Below are 20,344 nucleotides of genomic sequence, written 5' to 3' on the forward strand. Positions count from 1 at the left end.
CGTCCCGTTAAAGACAGAATCGTGATTTTAAGATACTGAAAATGATGTACCAGACACAGGCTGGTAGACGACCCTGTAGCCCATGGTGGGTGAAGGTGGGACGTCCCAGCTGATCCTGAAGCGGTTGTACCACTCCTCTGAGACCCGGAGGTTCCTCGGAGCTGAAAGAGGAACTGAGGGACAAAAAAATAACAAACAGATTTGATGTCTCTGTTAAAACACCGCTTAAATTTTAAATGAATTCCTCAAACGCTGGCAAAATAAAACATGGATCATGATTTCAATCATTTATTTAATACAGTGTATTTACCAGGACATGGAGCGATAACAACAGTCATCAGGCTTTTTAGGTTTTAAATGAATGAATTTGGCCCTTTTGATCCTCGTGTAGCCTGCAATGTTTTAACGAGCAGCTGTGGCGATGAAGACGTATCTGACATGCAACAAGGGCCTCAATATGGACTAGAACCAGGGGCAGGGATGACAAAATGAGATACAGAGCGAGAAGGGAAAGAAGCAGGCGGGAAAGATTAGAGAAACAGAGTCAAACCGAGGCAGGAGTGAGACAGGTGGTGGGAGGGCGAGGACACGAAATGACATGAAAGAGGAAAGAAGAAGGTTCAATAAAAGGAAACAGTAATGAAATGTGAGGGAGAGAAAGCAAAATCAAGACACTGGTATAAGAATACATGAAAATACAATCTGCAATTATAAGCCAAATCAAACTGAATGCAACCAAATCTATAAACCAAAACTGAAATTCACTGCATGTCAGAATGATTAAAAATGTGCTTTATTAAAAGGCAACCATCGTCACACAGCGGAGAAACTGGAGGGACTGAGGAAGATAATGAGGAAGAGTCAAAGAAAGCTCAAAGACTGATAACACTTTTCAACAGTCAGCACAGTGAAAAATGTGAAATCATTTGATGCTGCGGAGCGCAGAGTTAAATTAGTCTGTCAGACAGATACTGAACCCACACAGTTATCACTGGCACTTTGGAAAAGGGAACTAATGGCAGGATGGGATTAAAAAGTTCTCTGACGAATGTGAATTTTCAGCCCATCTGCACGTTTGTCACCTCCCTGCAGTCCCAACGTGTGCCTCCTGAACCGTGATAGACTCAAATCCTCTGATGATCCCTTCGGTTAATGGCAGAGATTTTCAGGTCTAAATCCCAGAGTGAATCTCCTGGCTGTTCTGTTGCACATTAAAAGTACTAAAAACCTCCAGTCATTCTCTCTGTTCCATCGTGAGTATCCATCCTTCTCACCATTTTTATTAGAGCTGAAGCCTCCAGATTATAGTGGCTCATCTGTCTCATTTTCCCTCTTCACCTTCCGCCGTCGTTCACCATTAAAAAGCCAATCATCCTCTCCATGTTCAGCTGCACTCCCAGCCTCTGCTGCGTCCTCATACGTCCAAACCCCCACGATACACTTGCCTCTTGTGTTGCATTATCTGTCTGCTCCGTGCCCTCGCTGGTCCACAGAAAATTACTATGATCCTCTGAGCCCTTTCCATCATTCCTCCTGCTGTGTTTTCACTCTTTGGGCCTGAGGCTAATGAGAAACCGCAGATTTAATGGCCAGTAACATTTTGAGGAACTTGGGTACTAATTCTGCATTCTGAGCCCACAAACCTCCTTTCACTTTTATTCCAAGACTGTAGCTGCAGCTGCTGGGAGAAATTTTCAGCTTCTGAATAACAAAGTGCTGCTGTATCGTGGCACAAGAAGCAGCCACCCCCTAACCCTCAGTCTACTCCAGCCAATCTTCACAGACACTGAAAGAACAAACTGTGTTGCTGACTTTTAGTTCTTTCACCGCTAGACATCCTGTTAAGTTCTGTCTTTGTACTATCTTTTCTTGCCTCAGCCCATGCACCAACCTGTAATGATAGAATTAATGTAAGCTTATGGCTCATTAAAAACCCTGACATAATCCAGTCCTGTCCCTCACAGATTTACCTACTTGACCCTTTTGTCTTCCAGTCTTTTCAGCATTTGTCTTAAAGTCTTTTGTTTTATCTCCTCAGGCTTTTGTGAGTAAATTGTCACTTAACTCTGATTTTATGGGTCATGTCCCCAGTTATGACCCTCACTTCTGCATTCCAACACCATAGAAACCCTTCAGCTTCTCTTTCAGCAACCAGCTCAACTCTCACAAAATTAAATCCTCTTTAAAAACCTCAATCAACCATCTTCAGTAAAATGTCCCTCGGTGATGAACTCATCCCACATAATTTCAAGTGCACATCTTAGGATGACTTTTCTGTTATATCATCTATATTTTTCTGCCTTTGTAACCCCCCCCCCCAGTGATCATCACCCCCTCCCTCAGTCAATCACACCCTCAGGTGCTTCTGTCACATTATCTATCTTCAGTTGAGGCTAAAACCCAATCATCCTCTCTGCATTCGCTGTCATGCCTCCCTCAGCATTCACCTCATCTGTCATAGGCTCAGCTCTCCCAGATTATGCCATCCCCCTTTGTCACATCATCTGTCTTCACTCTAAAAAAGCCACTCATGACACCCCCCCCCCACCCATCATCTCTCCCTGTTGATCCTCCCCAGGCGATCATCTCATCCCTCACTTGCTAACAGGAGCCATTCATCATCAGCGCGTGACTGCGGCCCCGTCGTTTAAAAACCGGAGAGCATCGTTAGTGTCTGCTAATGTGTGTAATGCGCTGCACAGGAGACATGAAGGGACGCAGCGGAGAGATGAATAGCTTAAATTTAGCATTTCCTCCTCTCTTAAAAGTTGAGCGTTGGTTGTGTGATGCACTTGATGGCAGGGAAAACCATTATCCTCTGCAGGAGCCTTCACAGCATCTTCAGTCATGTTTAACAGAAGTGAAAAGAATGCTTCCGACATGTTTCTGTCTTCAGCTCCACAGTAAAGAAAATGGATGTTGAACACTGAGCTTCCGAGTCAGGCTGCTGTCTCTTTTAACTCCCCTGAAATTGAGGTAATGAGCTGCACAGGATGGGTTTAAGCAGAGAGCACCTGACAAAGTGCTCCTGTCTACTGAGAACATCTTCATTTAAACACCAGATCATGGAGGAGCTGCAGAAACATATCGAGACGTTTTAGGAGGTCACTGCAATTATAGCATTTTCTTGCCCTTACTCCAAGATATGAATTCTCAAATGCAAACGAAAAGCTCAAACATCCATCAATTTACTTTTCACTTATTAAAGAAAGATGCGTGTGATGTATATGCACCAAATGATATCATAACAAGGATTTAAATTAAAAGTTGTGCCCAGTGTTTCATGAAAATTGATTTATTTTTGCAAGAAGGACAACTTCCTCTCCATCCATCCCCTCTTCCACTCCAGAGAACAAGACAACCTGAAGAAAATGAAGCACTAATAATCTTCTGTTTGAGGGCAATGAAAATTTAGCTTCAGGCAGACACTGGGGATGGGAATATTTCTTTCATTTTAGTTTGATCTAAAATTAGGTTTTTCTCTTAGGAGCCTGGCGGAGATTCAGGTTTCATACGACACAGTGAAGAAAATGAGCAGAATAAATAAAACGATCAAATCAAACCAGTGATGACTTACGTGTTCGCCCCATGCGTATAGCTGTCGGTCCGTCTCCATCGGGGTAAACAGGAGTGATGGTGATTTTGTACTCTGTGTCCGACAGCAGAGGCTGCAGGACCAGGCTGTTCTGACCCGTCGGCACTGTCCTCTGTGAGCAGAAACAAGCTCAAGTTCAAATTCAGCTGAAAAACTAAAGCCTAATGCAAAGATTTTGATGAGGTCGTGAAGGCCAGCTGAGTTTAACATGGTCTACAGAGCCGTTACGGTTGTGGCTCAGGAGGTGCAGTGGGTCTAATCACAGGGCTGGCGGTTTGACCTCCAGCTCCAGCAGTCCACATGATGAAAACAGATGTTCTCGGCCAAGACACCAAACACCGAATTGGTCAGGCTGGTGCAGTCAGGCCAGCTCGCCGCCTTTTACAGAGGTAGCCATTTCCTAACACATGTAAAACGCTGAATGTCTCTCCATGTTTGTTCTTCTCACATAGCAGAGGCTGTAACAGAGGACAGTCTGACTGCTGGGCTCTGCAGTCTGCAGGAGAAACCCACGCTGTTTTCTTCAATAGAGACGTCAACAAGTTTTGAGATGGAACTCACAAAGGAACAACTTTTGGCGGAATTCTTCTTTAATATCTCTTTTCCTTTCACGGGCAGGTGCTTCCTTCGGGACTGACACGTTAAGATTAGAAAGAAGCAGAAAATCAAAACAATGTACGAGCCTGTTAATGGAGGTGCTGCTGAGGTTAATTGTGTGCAGGTTTCCTCCTCACCTGTCTATGAACTGAGGTGTTTCGTTAAAACCGATCCCTGAATGACTCACTCGTCCAGGTGAGTCCTCACACTGGAGAAAAGCTAACGTGCCCTCGGCTCTGCTCTTTCTTCTTCTTCTCCTGTTCCTCTGTTGCTTTGTGTGTTTTTAAATATTTTATTAATTTCCAAGTTTCACCTTCCCATTTCTGACTGAAAACTGATTACATGAGATTGTAAGATGTCATAGTACTTGTTAGAACAAAACAGAAACAAGACCAGATGGGCAAAGGGTTGAGACAAAGTTAAAACAAGCAGACAAAACATCCAACGTGCAAAACACAAATATCACACACATATCATGAGAATATCACACAAATAAAAAGGATTTAAAGGGTAAAAACACAACATCACATAAAGGCAAGTCTATAAAATGGGTTTTAAAAGTGAGAAATAAACTGGTGTATGGTGGTGGATTTGTTCTGACAGAAATCTTTCAGTTTTTTAAAGGTTGTGTGTCTGCATGTCGACAGCCTAAGACTTTCCATTCCTCTCTTCCTCTCTGTCTTTGTGTCTGTCTGCATGTCTGTCTCTTTGTCTGTTGGCCCAGTTTGCATTCTAAGCATGTACAGTCTAGTCTGGCTCCGTCCACAGACCCTCGACTTCCACCCTAAAAAATACACTTCCGTAGCCGTGTCCGTCAAACACAGCGAGCCCTGACAAATTAATTTCAGCCCAGTCTGATGAAAAAGGCAGCAAGTCTCTAAAGTGTCACAGAGCCACACAGTCCAACTCTCCTCTACTCCACTTTGTAAATGCAAACATGGTTTCATGAAGTATTTAAAGGATTCAGAAACTCAATCTAGTTTTGACAGAGGCTCAGTGCAGGCACAGAATATTAAGTCTGATCCGCCCGAGACTGTGCTGGAGCTACAGTGCTTGAAGGCAAACTGTGCTGGAGAAAGCAGCGCACAGGTGAGAGGAGTCTATGATGCTGACTAAACTGGAAAACAACATGATAATACATCTGCTACAACAAAGAAAAACACTGACTTCCAACTAACAGTCACAAATAAAAAGAAAACACGCTTTGTATGTGACTGCCAGGGTGCAGAGACCACTCTGCATGACCAAAATAACCACTCGTTTTGGTTTTATAACACCCGCTTGAGGGCAGAAAATCAAATGACCAAATGATACATGGAACAGAGCGGCCTCTGTGATTTTCTGCTCTTAAGTTAAATACCACTGACATATAAAGACACGTCTCCACTTCCTCCCACTGTACAAAACTGGAGCCCTGACATGACCACTGCCATCTTGTCCTCATGACATCATTTGGAGCCAGAGTCTTTGCAGTAGTGGAGTGGAGCTTCACTTTTGGGTTCTTTTACCTTTATGCATGTTTAAATACAGTCAGTGGTTTGTACTGGATTCAGCAGAATTAAATTAGTGTCCCTGGATGATTTTTTGTGCACTGATTCAAATATAGATGGTATGAAACACAGCAGAACAAAACTCAAGAACTCCAGACAGGAGTTGGAGTCTTTGCCCAAGTTGTATGAGCTACAGAAAATCTTTGACAGACAACTGACACTTTTTAATCCTCCCTTCACTTGGGTTTTTACCCCCTGGAAGAACATTTTGTTGCCGAGCAATAATGGCCGTAACTCTGTTTACACACAGTGGAACTGCACTTGATGCCCACCAGCTTTGGTTTATTGGACACTGAATGAAGCAGCGTGGAGAAATGACAGAACTTCACTGCGTCCAGCATCGCGGCAGCTGTCTGAGGACAGATGGCTGCAGACCGGAGTAGCCCCACAGCTACGGACCAGAAACTGACATCTGGTCAAACAGTGACAGAGCCATCTGAATGGGCACAACCATCAACGTCTGTATTTACAGGCTTGGAGAGAGGTGAGCACTGAGGAATTCTGAACTTTGTGCAGTAATGCAGTCATTTTTTTAGACCCTCAGGGGACAGAAGACCTCCTAAACAAGACACTAGACACAGCCCTAACCTATCAAAGTTTTTCTGACAAATGTTTTATTGGAGCGACATGACTCTCATATCGGAGTCACTCCCCTTTTAGCTCTCGTTTGGTCTCCGAGCAACGCAAAGCCGTCACACACATCTGAACAAGGCAGGTGGTGGACCAACAATCAGTGCAATTTATTAGCAGTGCAATAAGTACAACACTGGCCACCAAAAAGTAGTGGAGTGGATGTGTAAAACGCAACAAATGAAAATTTTTTTACAAATGTATGCAGGTTTCAAATACTGGTTATTGCTATTTTTGATCAATAAAAAAATAGTTTAAAAAAAAAACTAATAAAAAAACCTCAGACCAGATGAAAGACCCCCAAGCAGCTTTTCTGTCCCGCCTGCTGGACAAAGTCTGTACTTTGGAATCTGACGTGACCCTTCACTCATCACCACGTACGTCAAATACTCTGATCATACTGCTCCATCTGATCAAACCTCTGCTTCTTACTCACTTCCTGCAGCAAAAGCCAAAACTAAAGAAACTGCTCATTAGCACATCAAACAGACCCTGATCTGGACTGAAGCCCACCTCCATCCAGGCCAAGACAGGTGAGCAACTTCACACATCTTGGACTCATCATGGACAACAAACCCAGTTTCGATCAACACATCACTTCTCTCCAGAAACAATCCCGACAAACTCAGAGCACTGTGGCGACACAGTGCCTTCAGGAGACTTAACTGTCTTTGATTCAGCCAGCACCAGAGCTATCAGGCTGAGATGGGAATTTAAACGGAAATGCTGAGAGTTTTTCAGGTAAATGTGAGCAAAACAATGTGGCACAGCTGGTTGAGGCAATTCACTAAGTTTCAGGAATAAAAGCAGTGCAGAAAGACAAAATCACAAACTATTGTGAAATGATCACAGTTCAGACGGCTCACTCAGAGGAGTAAGACTGAAACAAAAACAGTTTTTGACTTTAGAGCAACTGTGTTGTTGGAACACTAATAGACCTCTCCACTGACTCCTCTTGGACTTGACCACTTAAAGGAAACGTTCACCCAAAAATAACCAACTGCTCACATCCATACAAACAGATTTAGATTCACATTTTTGTGCTGCTGAAGCATTTGAAAAGCACTTTGCCTAAAATTGCTTTTTGATCGAAACTGCTTGCCATCCACAATATTGTGCAAGTTATGTGCAGCGTAAGAACAAATTGGATGAAGTGGGATAAGTCAATCACATGCAGATGAGGGGTGTTTTGGACTTTTTTAGTTCTTTTTGGAATGGCTGCTTGTCTCTCCCTCAGCACCCGCAAACAACAGAGAGAAACTTACTGTGAACAAAGCGGGAGAGGAAGTCTGCCAGTTTTCCCTTGCAGATGATTGACATCTAAATGGCAGCTACTGAGTGTAGCACTTGGTGATTCATAACCTGACCAGATTGCCAAACAGAGCCCACAGCTGCTGGCACTTTGATAAGAGATCTCATTTAACAAGGCGCTGGTGCGGGCAGCTGGTGGCTCTTTATTGTCGGGATGAAAAGGCTGATGAGCAGGGAGCTGTGGCCAGAGTCTCACACACACAAACACACACCTGACAACTCACAACTCACTTTTTAAAATATAGAGGATTACTGGAGATGTTTGACACCAGTTAACCTGACATTCCGTTCACACCTCACTGTGGAGCTATGGAACAAAATACAAGGCTGCAACTTTCATGGCTTATATTTCTCGATCACCACATTCTGAGGTTTGGATTACTGTATGGCAGTAAACAAGACATTAAAGTCTGCCATAAGACGAGAGAACAGGACAGACTGACTCCAATTAGGGCTGCAACTAAGAACTATTTTCATTATCAATTAATGTGACGATTATTTTCAGGACTAATCATTTAGTCTCTAACTGCGAAAAAGTCTCATCACAATTTTCCCAGAGCCCAAAGTGACGTCTTCAAGTGGCTTCTTTTGTCCAAACAACAGTCCAAAACCCAAAGACTCTTCTTTACTGACAAAGAAAAGCAGCAAATCCTGACATTTGAGAAGCTGCAAATGGTTTGATGTTTCTGCATTAAAAATAACTAAAATGATTAATTGATGAAGGAAGTAGCTGTCAACTAATTTTCTTCCAATGGACTCATTGATTAACCAAACGATTGCTGCAGCTCTAGTTCCAATTCCACATATCAACCCCTGAGACTCTGTGTGTGTGTGTGTGTGTGTGTGTGTGTGTGTGTGTGTGTATATGTGTGTGTATGTGTGCCAGTCCGTGGCTGATTGTTTGCATCTTACTTGTCCTCAGGTCTCTGAGATATTGATCTTAATTACACTGCTTGAATAATAAAGACTGACTATCATAAACAGGAAGCTATTATTTTAACATTTCTGCACACATACGTGCAGGACAAAAATAAAATGAAATCAAATAGAAAGCTGAAGGAGGCAAAAATATTCTCAGTTTTGTCATTTAATTATCAAATTGACATTAAAGAATAAACAGATATCTGCATATAGATGAGGAAGCTGATTTTCATATCAAAAGTGTTCTGGTTTTTGTTAATAGGCATTAAATGTGTCTGAAGTTGTTAAACAGGCTGTTTGACTGTAATGACTCGCAGAACAGGAAGTCTCGGCTCAGATACCTGCCGGCTGCGCCTGAAACTTTGCCCTTTGACACTCGGGGGGTAAATCCTGTCACAAAACATCCAATGGGGTTCTGATTCTGTTTCCTGATTTCACAAACCATACAGATTTACAGACATTTCAACTGTCATATACACATCCGTTTAGCATCTCGATGAAAAGCGTGTACAAACACAAAGCACTAAAACGGTATGTTTTCACATCGGCGCTTACTTTCTATAGAAGTCTTCTGTCACTCTCCCTCCCTGTCTGTCTGCTGTGGCTCATTAGTGTGAAGACCTGCCATTCTCTTCATCGCTCTCTTGTGAAACAAACCCTTTGAAAATCTGCCACTGTTTTCATCATCATTATCCTCATCTCCTCGTCTCTTCTTCTCCACTCGGCTCTGTAAGCCTGCCATCGACATCAACAACAGAGTCTGTCTCCTTGCCTCTTCCTCTCCATGGAGGGCTTTTAATCAGAGGACCTGCCTTCGCCTTCATCAATAATCTCCTTCACTCTGCTGAAGACCGACATGTCTGAGCTTTGAATTTGTTTTAATCAACATCCTCCCTGGTCACCTTTTCTGTCCGACTTTCACACAGCAACAGTCTGAGAAACTCCAAACTTTCCACTGGCAGCGCAGTTAAGATTAGCGTCTGGTGCACCAAATCCTTATTAATTAGCTCCTGTGAGCCCACAGCCTGATTCCAAACATCATCCTGAGGTTACAGAGCTGATCGTCATGAAAACACAAGTAAAAGAAAGCAAACACTCTCCTGCTGTCTTACCGTCTCTTCCGCTCGGTCTCCCCTGGCGCTGATGTAGGTCAGTCGATAATGTCGGACGTTTCTGGAGTCGACAGGCTGCCAGGACACACGCAGGCTGAAGGTGGTTTCCTCATCGATCCTCATGTTCCTCACCCCAAACCGAGGAGCTGCGGCGTCACAGAGTGAAAATCACACCGCAGATCACCGACGTACACAACAACCACAGTCACAATGTGATCTTTTCCAGAATTTCATTTATTATTTGATTTATTTCCTAAGAAAGCTAGTGGGACAAACTTCATGATGGATGACATGTGAAAAGATTTCCAAATGCCATCAGGAAAACAGCACCAGTTATTTTTCTGGATGATGGCATATTGCTGCTTGTTCCAGAACTCCACTGAAACTTTATTAAACTTATAGAAGTGGACTTGATATTAAAATGCAAAATGACATTTTAAGACGTCACGAAAACATAATGAAACAATGAATTATATTTATTGTCAATAAATCTACGGTGCGGATGATCGAGGATGACGAGCAACACGTCCAACACGAGAAAAAAAGCCAAGGCAGGTGGAGCAGAAAAATGTGAAACAAACAACTGGAAGGAATATTTACCTTCTGTGGTGGTGGTTGTCGTGGCGACTGTGGTTGCTCTTTCAACTGAAAAACGAAAACAAAAAATATTTAGTTTATATAAATAATATAATATTCAGCTGATCTGTGTGATGAAACAACTGATAGAAGCTTAATGGACAGTTTAAAAGGAAGATTAGTAGTAGTAGTGTGAGTGACTTTACCTGTGGACTCTACGAGGATCACTTCGTCACTCTCGACCTCGTCACTGTAGACTGCAGCGAGGAGGACTTCGTATTCCGTGGAGGGGCTGAGTCCTTCGATCAGGTAGGTGTCGGTGTTTCCTTCCACCATAACCTAAGACAGATGGACCGAGACGTGTGGGAGACGGGCAGATGTGCAGCTCATTTAACCACCTTTATAGAATATAACGACGACCAAATGATTTTATCCTTAGACCTTCAGCAAATGCAATTCAGAGAAAGCATCTGAACATGTTTTACCGGTTAAGCAGGTTTGCCTAACTGCATTAAACAGATGACTGAACAAAAAAAGCACCAAATCTTGTTCTTGCATCTGAGGAAATCGAAACTGAACCTCACTCACTTACAGCGCTAACTGGAATACATGTGGAAGCATTCCTGTCCAAAGTTCTGAAGCAAAGCGTCGCAAAAACACACAAAATGCAGAGAAATCTGTTCACAGCCGATGATGTTTTATGTCAGCTATTTGCTGATTCTGATGGAGGAAATCTGACTTTAGAGGATGACGACCAGACGTCTAGCGACATGGAATATGATGCGACGTATGATAAAATAAACACACATACCTCTTCACTGTCTCCTCCATCGGTGGGCGCCCAGGTCAGTCGGTACAGCACCACGTCAGACGCTGGGTGTTGCCATGACACCCTGAAGCTGTGCGTTGAGACGCCGCTGCTCCTCAGATTGATCGGGTCTGGGACCGACTCTACACACACAAACACACACTTTGTGAGAAGAGCTTCTGCTGGAAGCTGTGAAACCTGATTGCTGTTTAACAAGGGGCGTTTTCTAATTCTTGTATTTTTATGTTATAAGCATGCCTGTGTGTTTATAAGATCGACGTTATCTCCTACTTGTGGTGAAGCTGTCAGTCACGGCCTCAGCTTGTCCCTCGTCGTAGATGGCGAAGACTCCGACTGTATACTCCGTCAGGGAGGTCAGGTTTCTCAGCAGCCAGGTCGTCACAAGGCCAACATCCACCTGCACATGGACAAACAAACAACAGACATTTTAGATTTTCCTTCAGTGATTTGGTTTGTTCTTCATGCCAAAACGTTCAGACATTTGGGCACAACCTTCGGTACCACGTGGATTTGTTTACAGGAGCTGCATGACAACAGGCCAGCTGGCATTCTGACACTCTGACTGTTTGTTAGTGAACACTGACGTTGGTAACGAGAGGAAGTGACAAAGCTGTGAAAAGCTTTGTAACCTCCGCTCTCAGCGGCTGAGGCCTGCAGGATCCTCTCACCTCATTGGTCTGGACTCCGTTGGTCTTGACGTACATGATGCGGTAGCCTTTGACCTTCCTGGAGGTGGAGTCCCAGGTGAGCCGAGCGGAGCTGTGGTCCACGTCTGAGAAACGAAGGTTCCTCGCCGGGGTCAGCGGTACTGAGGCGGGAGGAGAACACACACAGTAAACCTCCAGATTCTGTCTATGCTGCAGGACTGTATAAATTACAGAGGTGCAGCAACTGCAATGTTCTTGGCCAATTCCGATTTCTCCTTTCGGTGACCCGCCGAAACCGATGTTTGCCGATTCCAATTTTCTTTCTGAGAACTACAATTGACAGCATATACAAACAACAACGAACTTTTCAAAAAATTTTACTTTCATAGTAAAAGAAATTATAAATTGGCGCATCTCTAATAAATAACATGATGAACAGCAAACTGCACACAGGACGCTTATTTACCTGTCGATCTGTGTTTGGTTCACACCACAGGATCGATAGACAGAAAGCTTTTTCAAAAAATGTTTACATTCATAAAGTGAAAAATCAAAATGTCTCCTTTTGCTGCTCACAAATACACACAAAGTAAAAAAGAAAATGAGTCCTGATTGTAATCACACACCACACAACAGCGCAACAAACTGTACAGCCTCAGAAATGATCACTCAGTTTTTATCAGTCTCCATCTACAGAGGACTGAAATAAATTCTGCTGTCCAGGAATTTGCTATCGTGCTCATTCATCAGCAGCACAAACCAGAAGGTAAACACAGAAACACCCGAGCCTCAATAAGAGCAGAAACCAACCGGCTGCTGCAGAGCTGCTCTCGTCAGGGCTAAAGGGTTAGCGCAGTTTTGATTCGGTAAGTGATTTCTCTCTCACACACACACACACACACACACACACACACACACACACACACACACACACACACACACACACACACAAGGTCTTGAACCAGGGTGATTGGACTCCACTGTTTTAATTATACAGTGGACTGAGCCTCACTGCATCCCTCAGCCTCCCTCAGGCTCTGCCTCTCGCCTCGTTCTCATTTCTTCTCTGTTTCCCCGGGAGGAACTGCAAAGGTCTAAAAGGCTTCACTTTTTAACTCAACCAGGGAATCTCGGAAACTTTTATGCTTAAAAGTACTAATCTGTTTTCTATATAAAGAAAAAATCTTGATGGTGCGTGCCATTGCTTCACCTCAATTATAGCTGGGGTCAGAATTAAGACAAAGCAGAAGGGGAGGGGGAGGCTGCTTGTGCTTTTACTGTAGCTCGGCATAGGAAGGAGGAGGACAGGAAATCAGAAAGGCTGGAGACAGATGAGTCTATAACATCACTGAACGTAAGTGCCCACATAAAAATCCACACTGCGTTAAACTCCCAAAAGTTTAAAAACTATCCCAAAGTGCAATCAAAAGAAAAGTTTTATGAGAAGGATTTCATTTCTTTCATTCATTTTAAATTTTTATTCTTCAAAATAAAATGTATGGGTGAGTGCACCATTCAGTGAATCACTCTGACTAACGTTTAAAAAAAGAAAATCAAATAAACTAACATGACTTCAGACTGAACAATGAAGTGACAATATTTTGATTATTGCACGTTATCAATGGAAGAAACAAAGAAATCTATTTCTACTGCATAGCGTGTGCTCGTATGATCTGCTTTAAAGTGAGACTGGTTATAGTCAGATTTTGTGGAAAATCTTTATTATCTTTATTCTTGTCCATTATGCTCCTTTTCTTAGCAAGGGCCTTTTCTTTGTGGCAGCAACGGCCTTATTTCACTGCAGTTATCATTAAACCTCATTTCATCTGAACAATGAACGAAAGAAAGAGTGAAATAACGCTACGAAATGAGAGACGAGGGACTTCTGGAGGTGGACAGACGGGGTCTGAGTGATGACGAACAAACACGAGCGAAAAGCACATTAAACTCAGATGCATCATGTGCTGTCGCAGAAAACAAGAACCAAGGGAACGCTGTGACCTCTGGCTGATGAGTGCAGGACAGAAAAACAAGAACAGAAACAAAATCATTTTGGTTTCCCATGAAAGTCTGAATGCTGTCAAATACAGACAAGATGACGAAAACATCACGCAACCCCATCGTCACTCGCAGAGCAGGGCGAGTCTTTCCAGGACAAGCAGTGGGATCCATGATGCTGGTCACTGCTTTGGTTGATGCCCAGGATGATTAATGAATTAAATACACCTAAGAAGAAACAAACACTCAACATAGTGCAGGACTGACTGAATGCATACACAAGTGATCTCTGCATGACTGATGCAGGCATGAAGTTCTGCTTGCTTGGATGAAGGAAAGTTATCCTATCATGAAAAGTAAAGTCAAAAGTTGTCATCCTCCAACAGCCGCCAGCGCCCTTATCTGACCTGCATTCAAAGTCTCACAAGCATCGTAAAGGCTTAAACATGCCCTGACTAAAAGCCGCAAGCCACAGACCTTAAAGGAGACTTCATAAAGCGTTAATTAGTGAGTGTGGCGAAGATTTGGGGAGGACGCTCTTCCAGTCTTCAAAACTCTTTAAAATGAAAGTGAGGCGCAAGAAATAGCACAACGACGGGAAGCTGGATGCTGGCACCATGCAGTGGCTCTGGCATCGCTGTTTACGGTTCTGTTGGGCAGAAAGTGTGCCGAGCTAAGACACGAACACGCTGCAGCTGTCCTTGGAGAGCCATGTTAACACTCAGCAGCTGAAAAGTCAGCAGCTGATTTGGCTGATTAAAAAATCTTCAAGTGGAGCGAGCGCTAATCAGAGACATTAGCTGCTGTAGTGTTTGGAGCGAAAAGCTGCTTCCTGCTTGTTATCGGAGTCCCACGACACTCCACACATTTAGAAAGTGCCTAAACTTCACTGTGAGATTTTCAAAAACAAGCAAAGTGCTCTTCATCAAAAAAACATCCACATCTTCTGACAGACGTGCAGTTTCCTGCCTACAGCTGTGAGTGAATCAAAATGAAATGTGACGAGGGCGTCAACGGCCTGAGTTTAGAGGGTCATAAAATCTATCTGGAATTTAATGAAATTGAATTTCATCAGCAGTTAGTAAAGTTCACAGACAGTTTGACAGTAATACTCATATTTACTGTATGACTGAGTGTGTGTGCTCTTGTACTTCTATCTTTGTGAGGACCAAACTGACATGAAAACAAACATAAAAAAGTTGGTCAGTTCCTCTATTTTTCACAGGACTGTTTGAGGACTTGGATTTAGGTTTAAGGTTAGCATTAGGTTTAGGTTTAGGTTGGGATTAGACATATAGGGAAGGATTAGAGCACTTTATAAATGAGGATATATGAAGTCTGAATGATTGTCTTCCTTAACAAGGACGAGTCTGAATTTCAGCGATTTCCCCCTTGACAACATTTCACGTAAAGTGCAGACGCTTGTTTTGCCGGAACATACCAACAGATGTTGTCCATGTTGTAAAACATGTTAGCTTTTAATTTTAATTCAGCACGTGGAGTGAGAAAACACACTCTCATTGATTACCTGTTTTCTCTTCAAAGATGTGAGAAAAACCCTTAAAAGAATATCAGAGAAAAAGACACAAACAAAGCATACAAACGCTGCATATGTACGCAGATGACGGAGCACAAAGAAACATTTGTGATTAATGGTCCCCTCAGATTAATCATTGAACTTGTCTGCTAAAATGACGGGTGGCCTAGCTTCTTTGCACTTTTGCACACAATTTGTGGCTGCGAGGAGCTTATTTTATGGCCTGGATGATTCAGGTGTTAAGATTTGTTACGTGCCACGACAAAATAACACCTATTTGTGTTTAAATGTGAAGAATAGCCACATATCTCAGCTAAAAGTCTGTATGAGGTTCAAGAAAGGTGTCAACAGAACCTGGACAAACGGACCATGTCCACATGTGGAGTAGGAAAAGAAAGTCAAGGGCTAAGGGCTCACGTGTGGTCTGCTGGCTGGTCATGGGGTCGCTGGCCTCCTCTCCATACATGGCGTAAACCGTCACCGTGTACTCTGTGGCAGGAGTCAGTCCCTCCAGCTCCACCTCGTTCACCGATTCTGCCACCTTCACCTGCACACACACACAGCAATGGTGAGAAGGTATGCAACCTCAGCAGAAAGAGGATACAGTATATGTCAAGCAGAAATCCTTATCTCTCTCTTGTCCACATCTGTTCTATCATCAACCCATCAATCCTCAGGCTTGTCCAAACAAGCAGACAATCAGACAAGCAGACAAATTTCTGACGCAGTTTGTCCTCTTACGTTGAGCAGGAGGAACCCTGAATCAGAGGATGGTTCTGCTACGGCTGCAAACACACTGACTGCCACAAACCTTTAACTTTCACCTCCTGCCAACAGAAGTGGCAGAACGGAGCCGCTGACAAATGTCTGTCCATCTGCTCTTCTTGTCGGCTCATCCCATAATGAAAATGTTGGAGCCTGAGAGAGATCAGACGTACTGCCAAATTCTACTCTCCCTTACTGATGCAGCAGTAATGTGATGGACAGAGATCTGGACTCAAGTCCGACTCAAAACACGCAGCCAACGTAAAGTCATTCATGTTCCACAGATACTGCATGGCTAACCGGATTACTCATAACATGAGAAGGTTCCCTTGGTTCCTAAGGATGTTTGGTTTTGGTCTGGACCAATCAAAGCTGATACCAAGGCAGAATAATCAGTGATGAAATGTAATTAAGTGCAATTTACTCAGGTGTTGTACTTAAGTACTGCTACTTTCTACTGCACTACATTAATTTGCTAACTTTAGTTTTGACTTACTTGAGTGAGAGCACAGACTGGTACTGCACCGGAGCAGCACATTTTTGAATAAATTTATTTTATCGGAAAGAGGCTTTTCTTCTCAAACAAGATGGTCATTCTGACATACCCTGTTGTTTATCTCTGGAAGGAAAACAGTCAGTTTTAGGGACATGGGCCTTCAAAGACCATTTTGTCAAAGCCTGACAACCCTGTTGTTGTTCACATCTTTCAGCGTGTGTTCTCTCTCTCTCTCTCTCTGCCTGTAAAGCTGTGTGAAGAGTTTTCCTCTTTTCGCAGTCAAACTGGGCTGGCTTTGACTCTGGTTTTGGCTCAGACGTGTCCCCACATGGCTCACGAGCCAGCCGGGCCCAAACTCTGATGTCAGTGGCTTATGCTCACCACTGGAAAGCATCCATCCTGATTCTGAATTCCTCCCTAAATTGTTTTTATTGCTTTGTGCCTAGAGGGGAATGTGATGGCAGCCGTAATGAGGTCCGTCGGGAGGAGGAGGAGCGAGACAGACGGCTGGCTGTGCCCTTCACACCTCTCCTCCTCTGGCTCATCCGCCTGATTTTACCTGTCAGCGACCTGCGTGTGTTATTTTGCTGTTTTCTTACCTGTTGATGTTTGTCTCAGCAGGTGGTGTTCAAGAAGTGTGTCTCTTTTGTCGATAATCATTTCACTGTCCTTTGATTTCCAAAACTAGCTGATAGCTTTACTTCATGGTTTTGCCCTCCGACCGGTTTTCAGGCCATGTGACTTTGAGGGTAGAGGATTTGTTTTTACCTCAATGTTGTTGTTGAAAGTCTTGCACCGTAGGAAGCTGAAAAGTTGCTCAAGGGAGAAACTACATCTGTGGCTCAACTTGTTTCCTCTATTAATGTTTGATTTTTAAGGTGCCTCTAAAAATGTAGTCAGGAACACCAGATAAAAATTTTTTACTCGTTTCACTTTGCCTTTCTCTGTTTCCTTTATTCCATTCTCTCACCTCTCAGGTCTTACTGAGCTTTATGAAGGCTATAAAAGGATGCTTTCGATAAAAAGAACATACTGGGAAAAACAACAGAAACACCACATGAAAGCAGACTTCTAACAACTCAATTACAATTCGGTCAGCTTTACAAAGTTGGTTGCTCATTAGCAGTCTGTGTGGGCACTGACAGACGTCCTCTGAGCCTCAGGTGGTTGACAGAGTCGCTACAACAACCAAAGAGAAAAGAACCAAGAACAAACTCAAGGTCAAGCACAGCAATTAAGAAAGTCAGTCACTTACGACTCAAAAAAGAGTGAAAAGTGACATAAAAAACTGAACTAAAACTTAATCTTGTGTGATGTTTCAGTGCACCCGATTCCACATCCAGGCCAGCTGTGCTCTATGAGATTCTCTTCCACTAAAACTGTTCTTTGTACAACATAGAAGAGCATTAAGTTTTTAAGGCTGTCAGATCAAACGGGGTGTCAGAAGTGTTGATGTGTTAAACTAACCTGCGGGGGGCTTCGGCTCAGGAGGTGGAGCAGATCATTCAACTAACTGGCTGTAAGTCAGTGGTACGATCGCCAGCCCCTGCGGTCTACATGCCAAAGTGTCCCTGGGCAAGATACTGAACTGCTATCAGTGTGTGAGCTCTCGCATCGATGTGTGAATGCTGGCTCGTGTTAAAGTGCTTTGAGGAGTCAGTCAGATTAGAAAAGCACTTTGTAACAACAGCCCACATGCCTCTCCAGTGCAGTATGATACAAACTGAGTCTGTTCAAATCAGCTTTAAATGAAGGCCGAGGTGGTCTGACTGTGTGGTCACCACTGCATGTTGTAACTCTACTGAAACTCAGACTGGTGAAAACTTTTCAGGTCTCTCTCTCTCTCTCACACACACACACACACACACACACACACACACACACACACACACACACTCCTCACCTCCTTCTCATCAGCAGGGTCACCCTCAGTCAGCGGGGCATACAGAATCATATACCCAGAAGCCCCGGCGGCGGTCTTCCAGCGGACCCTCATGGTGCTGTGAGTGACATCAAACAGCTCCAGGTCGTTCACCATGGGCAGGGCCACTGCACGACACAAACACACAACTCTGCTGAGTGGATTTGGATCTGACAACAAATGAAGCCTTCAGCTAGTGTCTCAGAACGTGTTGCTTTTCATTTAGGTGGCTGCATTAACTCATCAGAGGGGCCACCAGCTTAAATGAGCACCGTGACTCAACTTGTGAGTCATCTACAAAATCAAAAAAAAAAATCTAAAAAATAGAAAATGATGCAAATGATCTTTTCATTATACAGTCACACCGGCATCAGACAGCAACATTACACCTTTCCCCACCATGTCAAAGTCTGTATCTGTAGAATATGTTCCAGAACATCAGGCAGAGGCAGAAGTGTGAAGTGTGTTTCATTACATCTAGTGGTCATTAATTCACCAGGTCAGTGTCATCAGGTCGCCTTCTGAACTGTTCTCTGTAACTGTCTAATTAATCTGTTCGGGTGTACTTTTGTGCGTAGCTCAAGCAGCAAACCTTTTATCTGTTCGGCATTCAAAAAAAAAAAACAAAAAAACAAACAAATATCAAACAAACCTCTCACTTATTTCATTCATTTACTTTCTTCTTCTGTTTTACATCCACTGTTTGGGCAAGGCACCACACCCCAAAATCAGTATATAGTGTCACATTTGATTTGCTGCCTGAGCCAGGCAGTGCAGCTCAACCAGGAGTGGCAGCTAATAGCAGCAGCCAAAGTCCATTAACTTTGGTTCAAGGTCAACTCGCGACTTAGCATTCATCGTGTACAGACGAGGAGGAACTGCCCGTCATCCCTCAGCGAGGGCAGGGCTGAGGGGGCCCAAAGGATCCTGGCAGGCTGTGGTTCAGATGTTGAGACATCATGACGGGGCCTCAGGCTACACAAGCAGAATTAGAGCTCACCACAGGCGCCCTGTCAGAGGTGGAGGATCAGCGCTCAAATGCATAATGGAACACCTGTGTGCCTTTCACAGCCCAGATTCACTGTGCTCTGCTGTCGTACAACACATATCTGCTGCTCACTCAGTATCAGAGATGCTGTAGCTCAGAAGTAATAAACTGGCCATGCAAGCCTAGATTATACGCTGTTGGTTTCAGTCCTTTCAGTTCCTTCAGCCAAAAGGAAGAAAAGACCCTGCCTTTTTACTTCAGTTTTTGTTGTCCTCCTGTTGACACCTTGTTACAGACACAGACAGACTGAATTCACATTCAGATATTTGCTGCAGCTCCAACAGATTCTGGTAGCCTAAAATGGAAACACATTTCTACTCAACAGCAGCAGAAGAAGGGCAAAAATTCAGTGCAGATAAATTGCAGGTTAGCAAAAAGAACTCTTGGGATTCTTGAAAGCTCTTAAAAATGTAGAAATTTGGGTAATTATTAAGTAAGAGAGTAGAAAATCAAGGGAAAGTGGGCTCGTTAAAAAAAAAGTAAAAAGTCCTGCATTAAGTCATGAGAGGCTAATTATATGTTTCATGTTGGTCCTCCTCACTGAGAGAAGCTCAGCAGTGATGTGGAAGGTTGTCAGACAAGCTGGATTGGATTCCCCCAAGAAGAGTTGCTCTTGGGGCCAAATCTCCACCTCATAGTGTCTCCACGTAAACATGTAAACTCACATGTGGTGGCACTGCCTCTCAGGGCCTCGCTGGCGGAGCTGCGGTAGATGGCAAAAACGGCCACCTGGTACTCGGTCAGAGAGTTCAGGTAGTTCAGCTCCACGCTGTTCTCTGTGCCCTGGACCACCTTAAAGACACATCACACG

At 43.6% G+C, this 20,344-nt stretch overlaps 1 protein-coding gene across 5 annotated transcripts in view; it reads right to left on the reverse strand.

Moving 5' to 3' along the window:
- The window catches only part of LOC124075141 (collagen alpha-1(XIV) chain), a 110,194-nt gene that overhangs the window by 48,655 nt on the left and 41,195 nt on the right, over nt 1–20,344 (reverse strand). For all 5 annotated transcript variants that reach the window (XM_046418558.1, XM_046418563.1, XM_046418560.1 and 2 more), the window contains 11 exons: nt 20,199–20,325; nt 18,468–18,613; nt 15,721–15,850; nt 11,790–11,929; nt 11,392–11,518; nt 11,104–11,243; nt 10,499–10,631; nt 10,317–10,361; nt 9,717–9,862; nt 3,578–3,707; nt 51–173 (listed from right to left, as the gene is read on the reverse strand). In XM_046418558.1, the coding sequence (XP_046274514.1) occupies nt 51–173; nt 3,578–3,707; nt 9,717–9,862; nt 10,317–10,361; nt 10,499–10,631; nt 11,104–11,243; nt 11,392–11,518; nt 11,790–11,929; nt 15,721–15,850; nt 18,468–18,613; nt 20,199–20,325 (1,387 nt within the window). The remainder of the gene's footprint in view (nt 1–50; nt 174–3,577; nt 3,708–9,716; nt 9,863–10,316; nt 10,362–10,498; nt 10,632–11,103; nt 11,244–11,391; nt 11,519–11,789; nt 11,930–15,720; nt 15,851–18,467; nt 18,614–20,198; nt 20,326–20,344) is intronic.

This window comes from Scatophagus argus, chromosome 17, assembly GCF_020382885.2.
Source record: "Scatophagus argus isolate fScaArg1 chromosome 17, fScaArg1.pri, whole genome shotgun sequence".
Taxonomy (NCBI): Eukaryota; Metazoa; Chordata; class Actinopteri; family Scatophagidae; genus Scatophagus; species Scatophagus argus.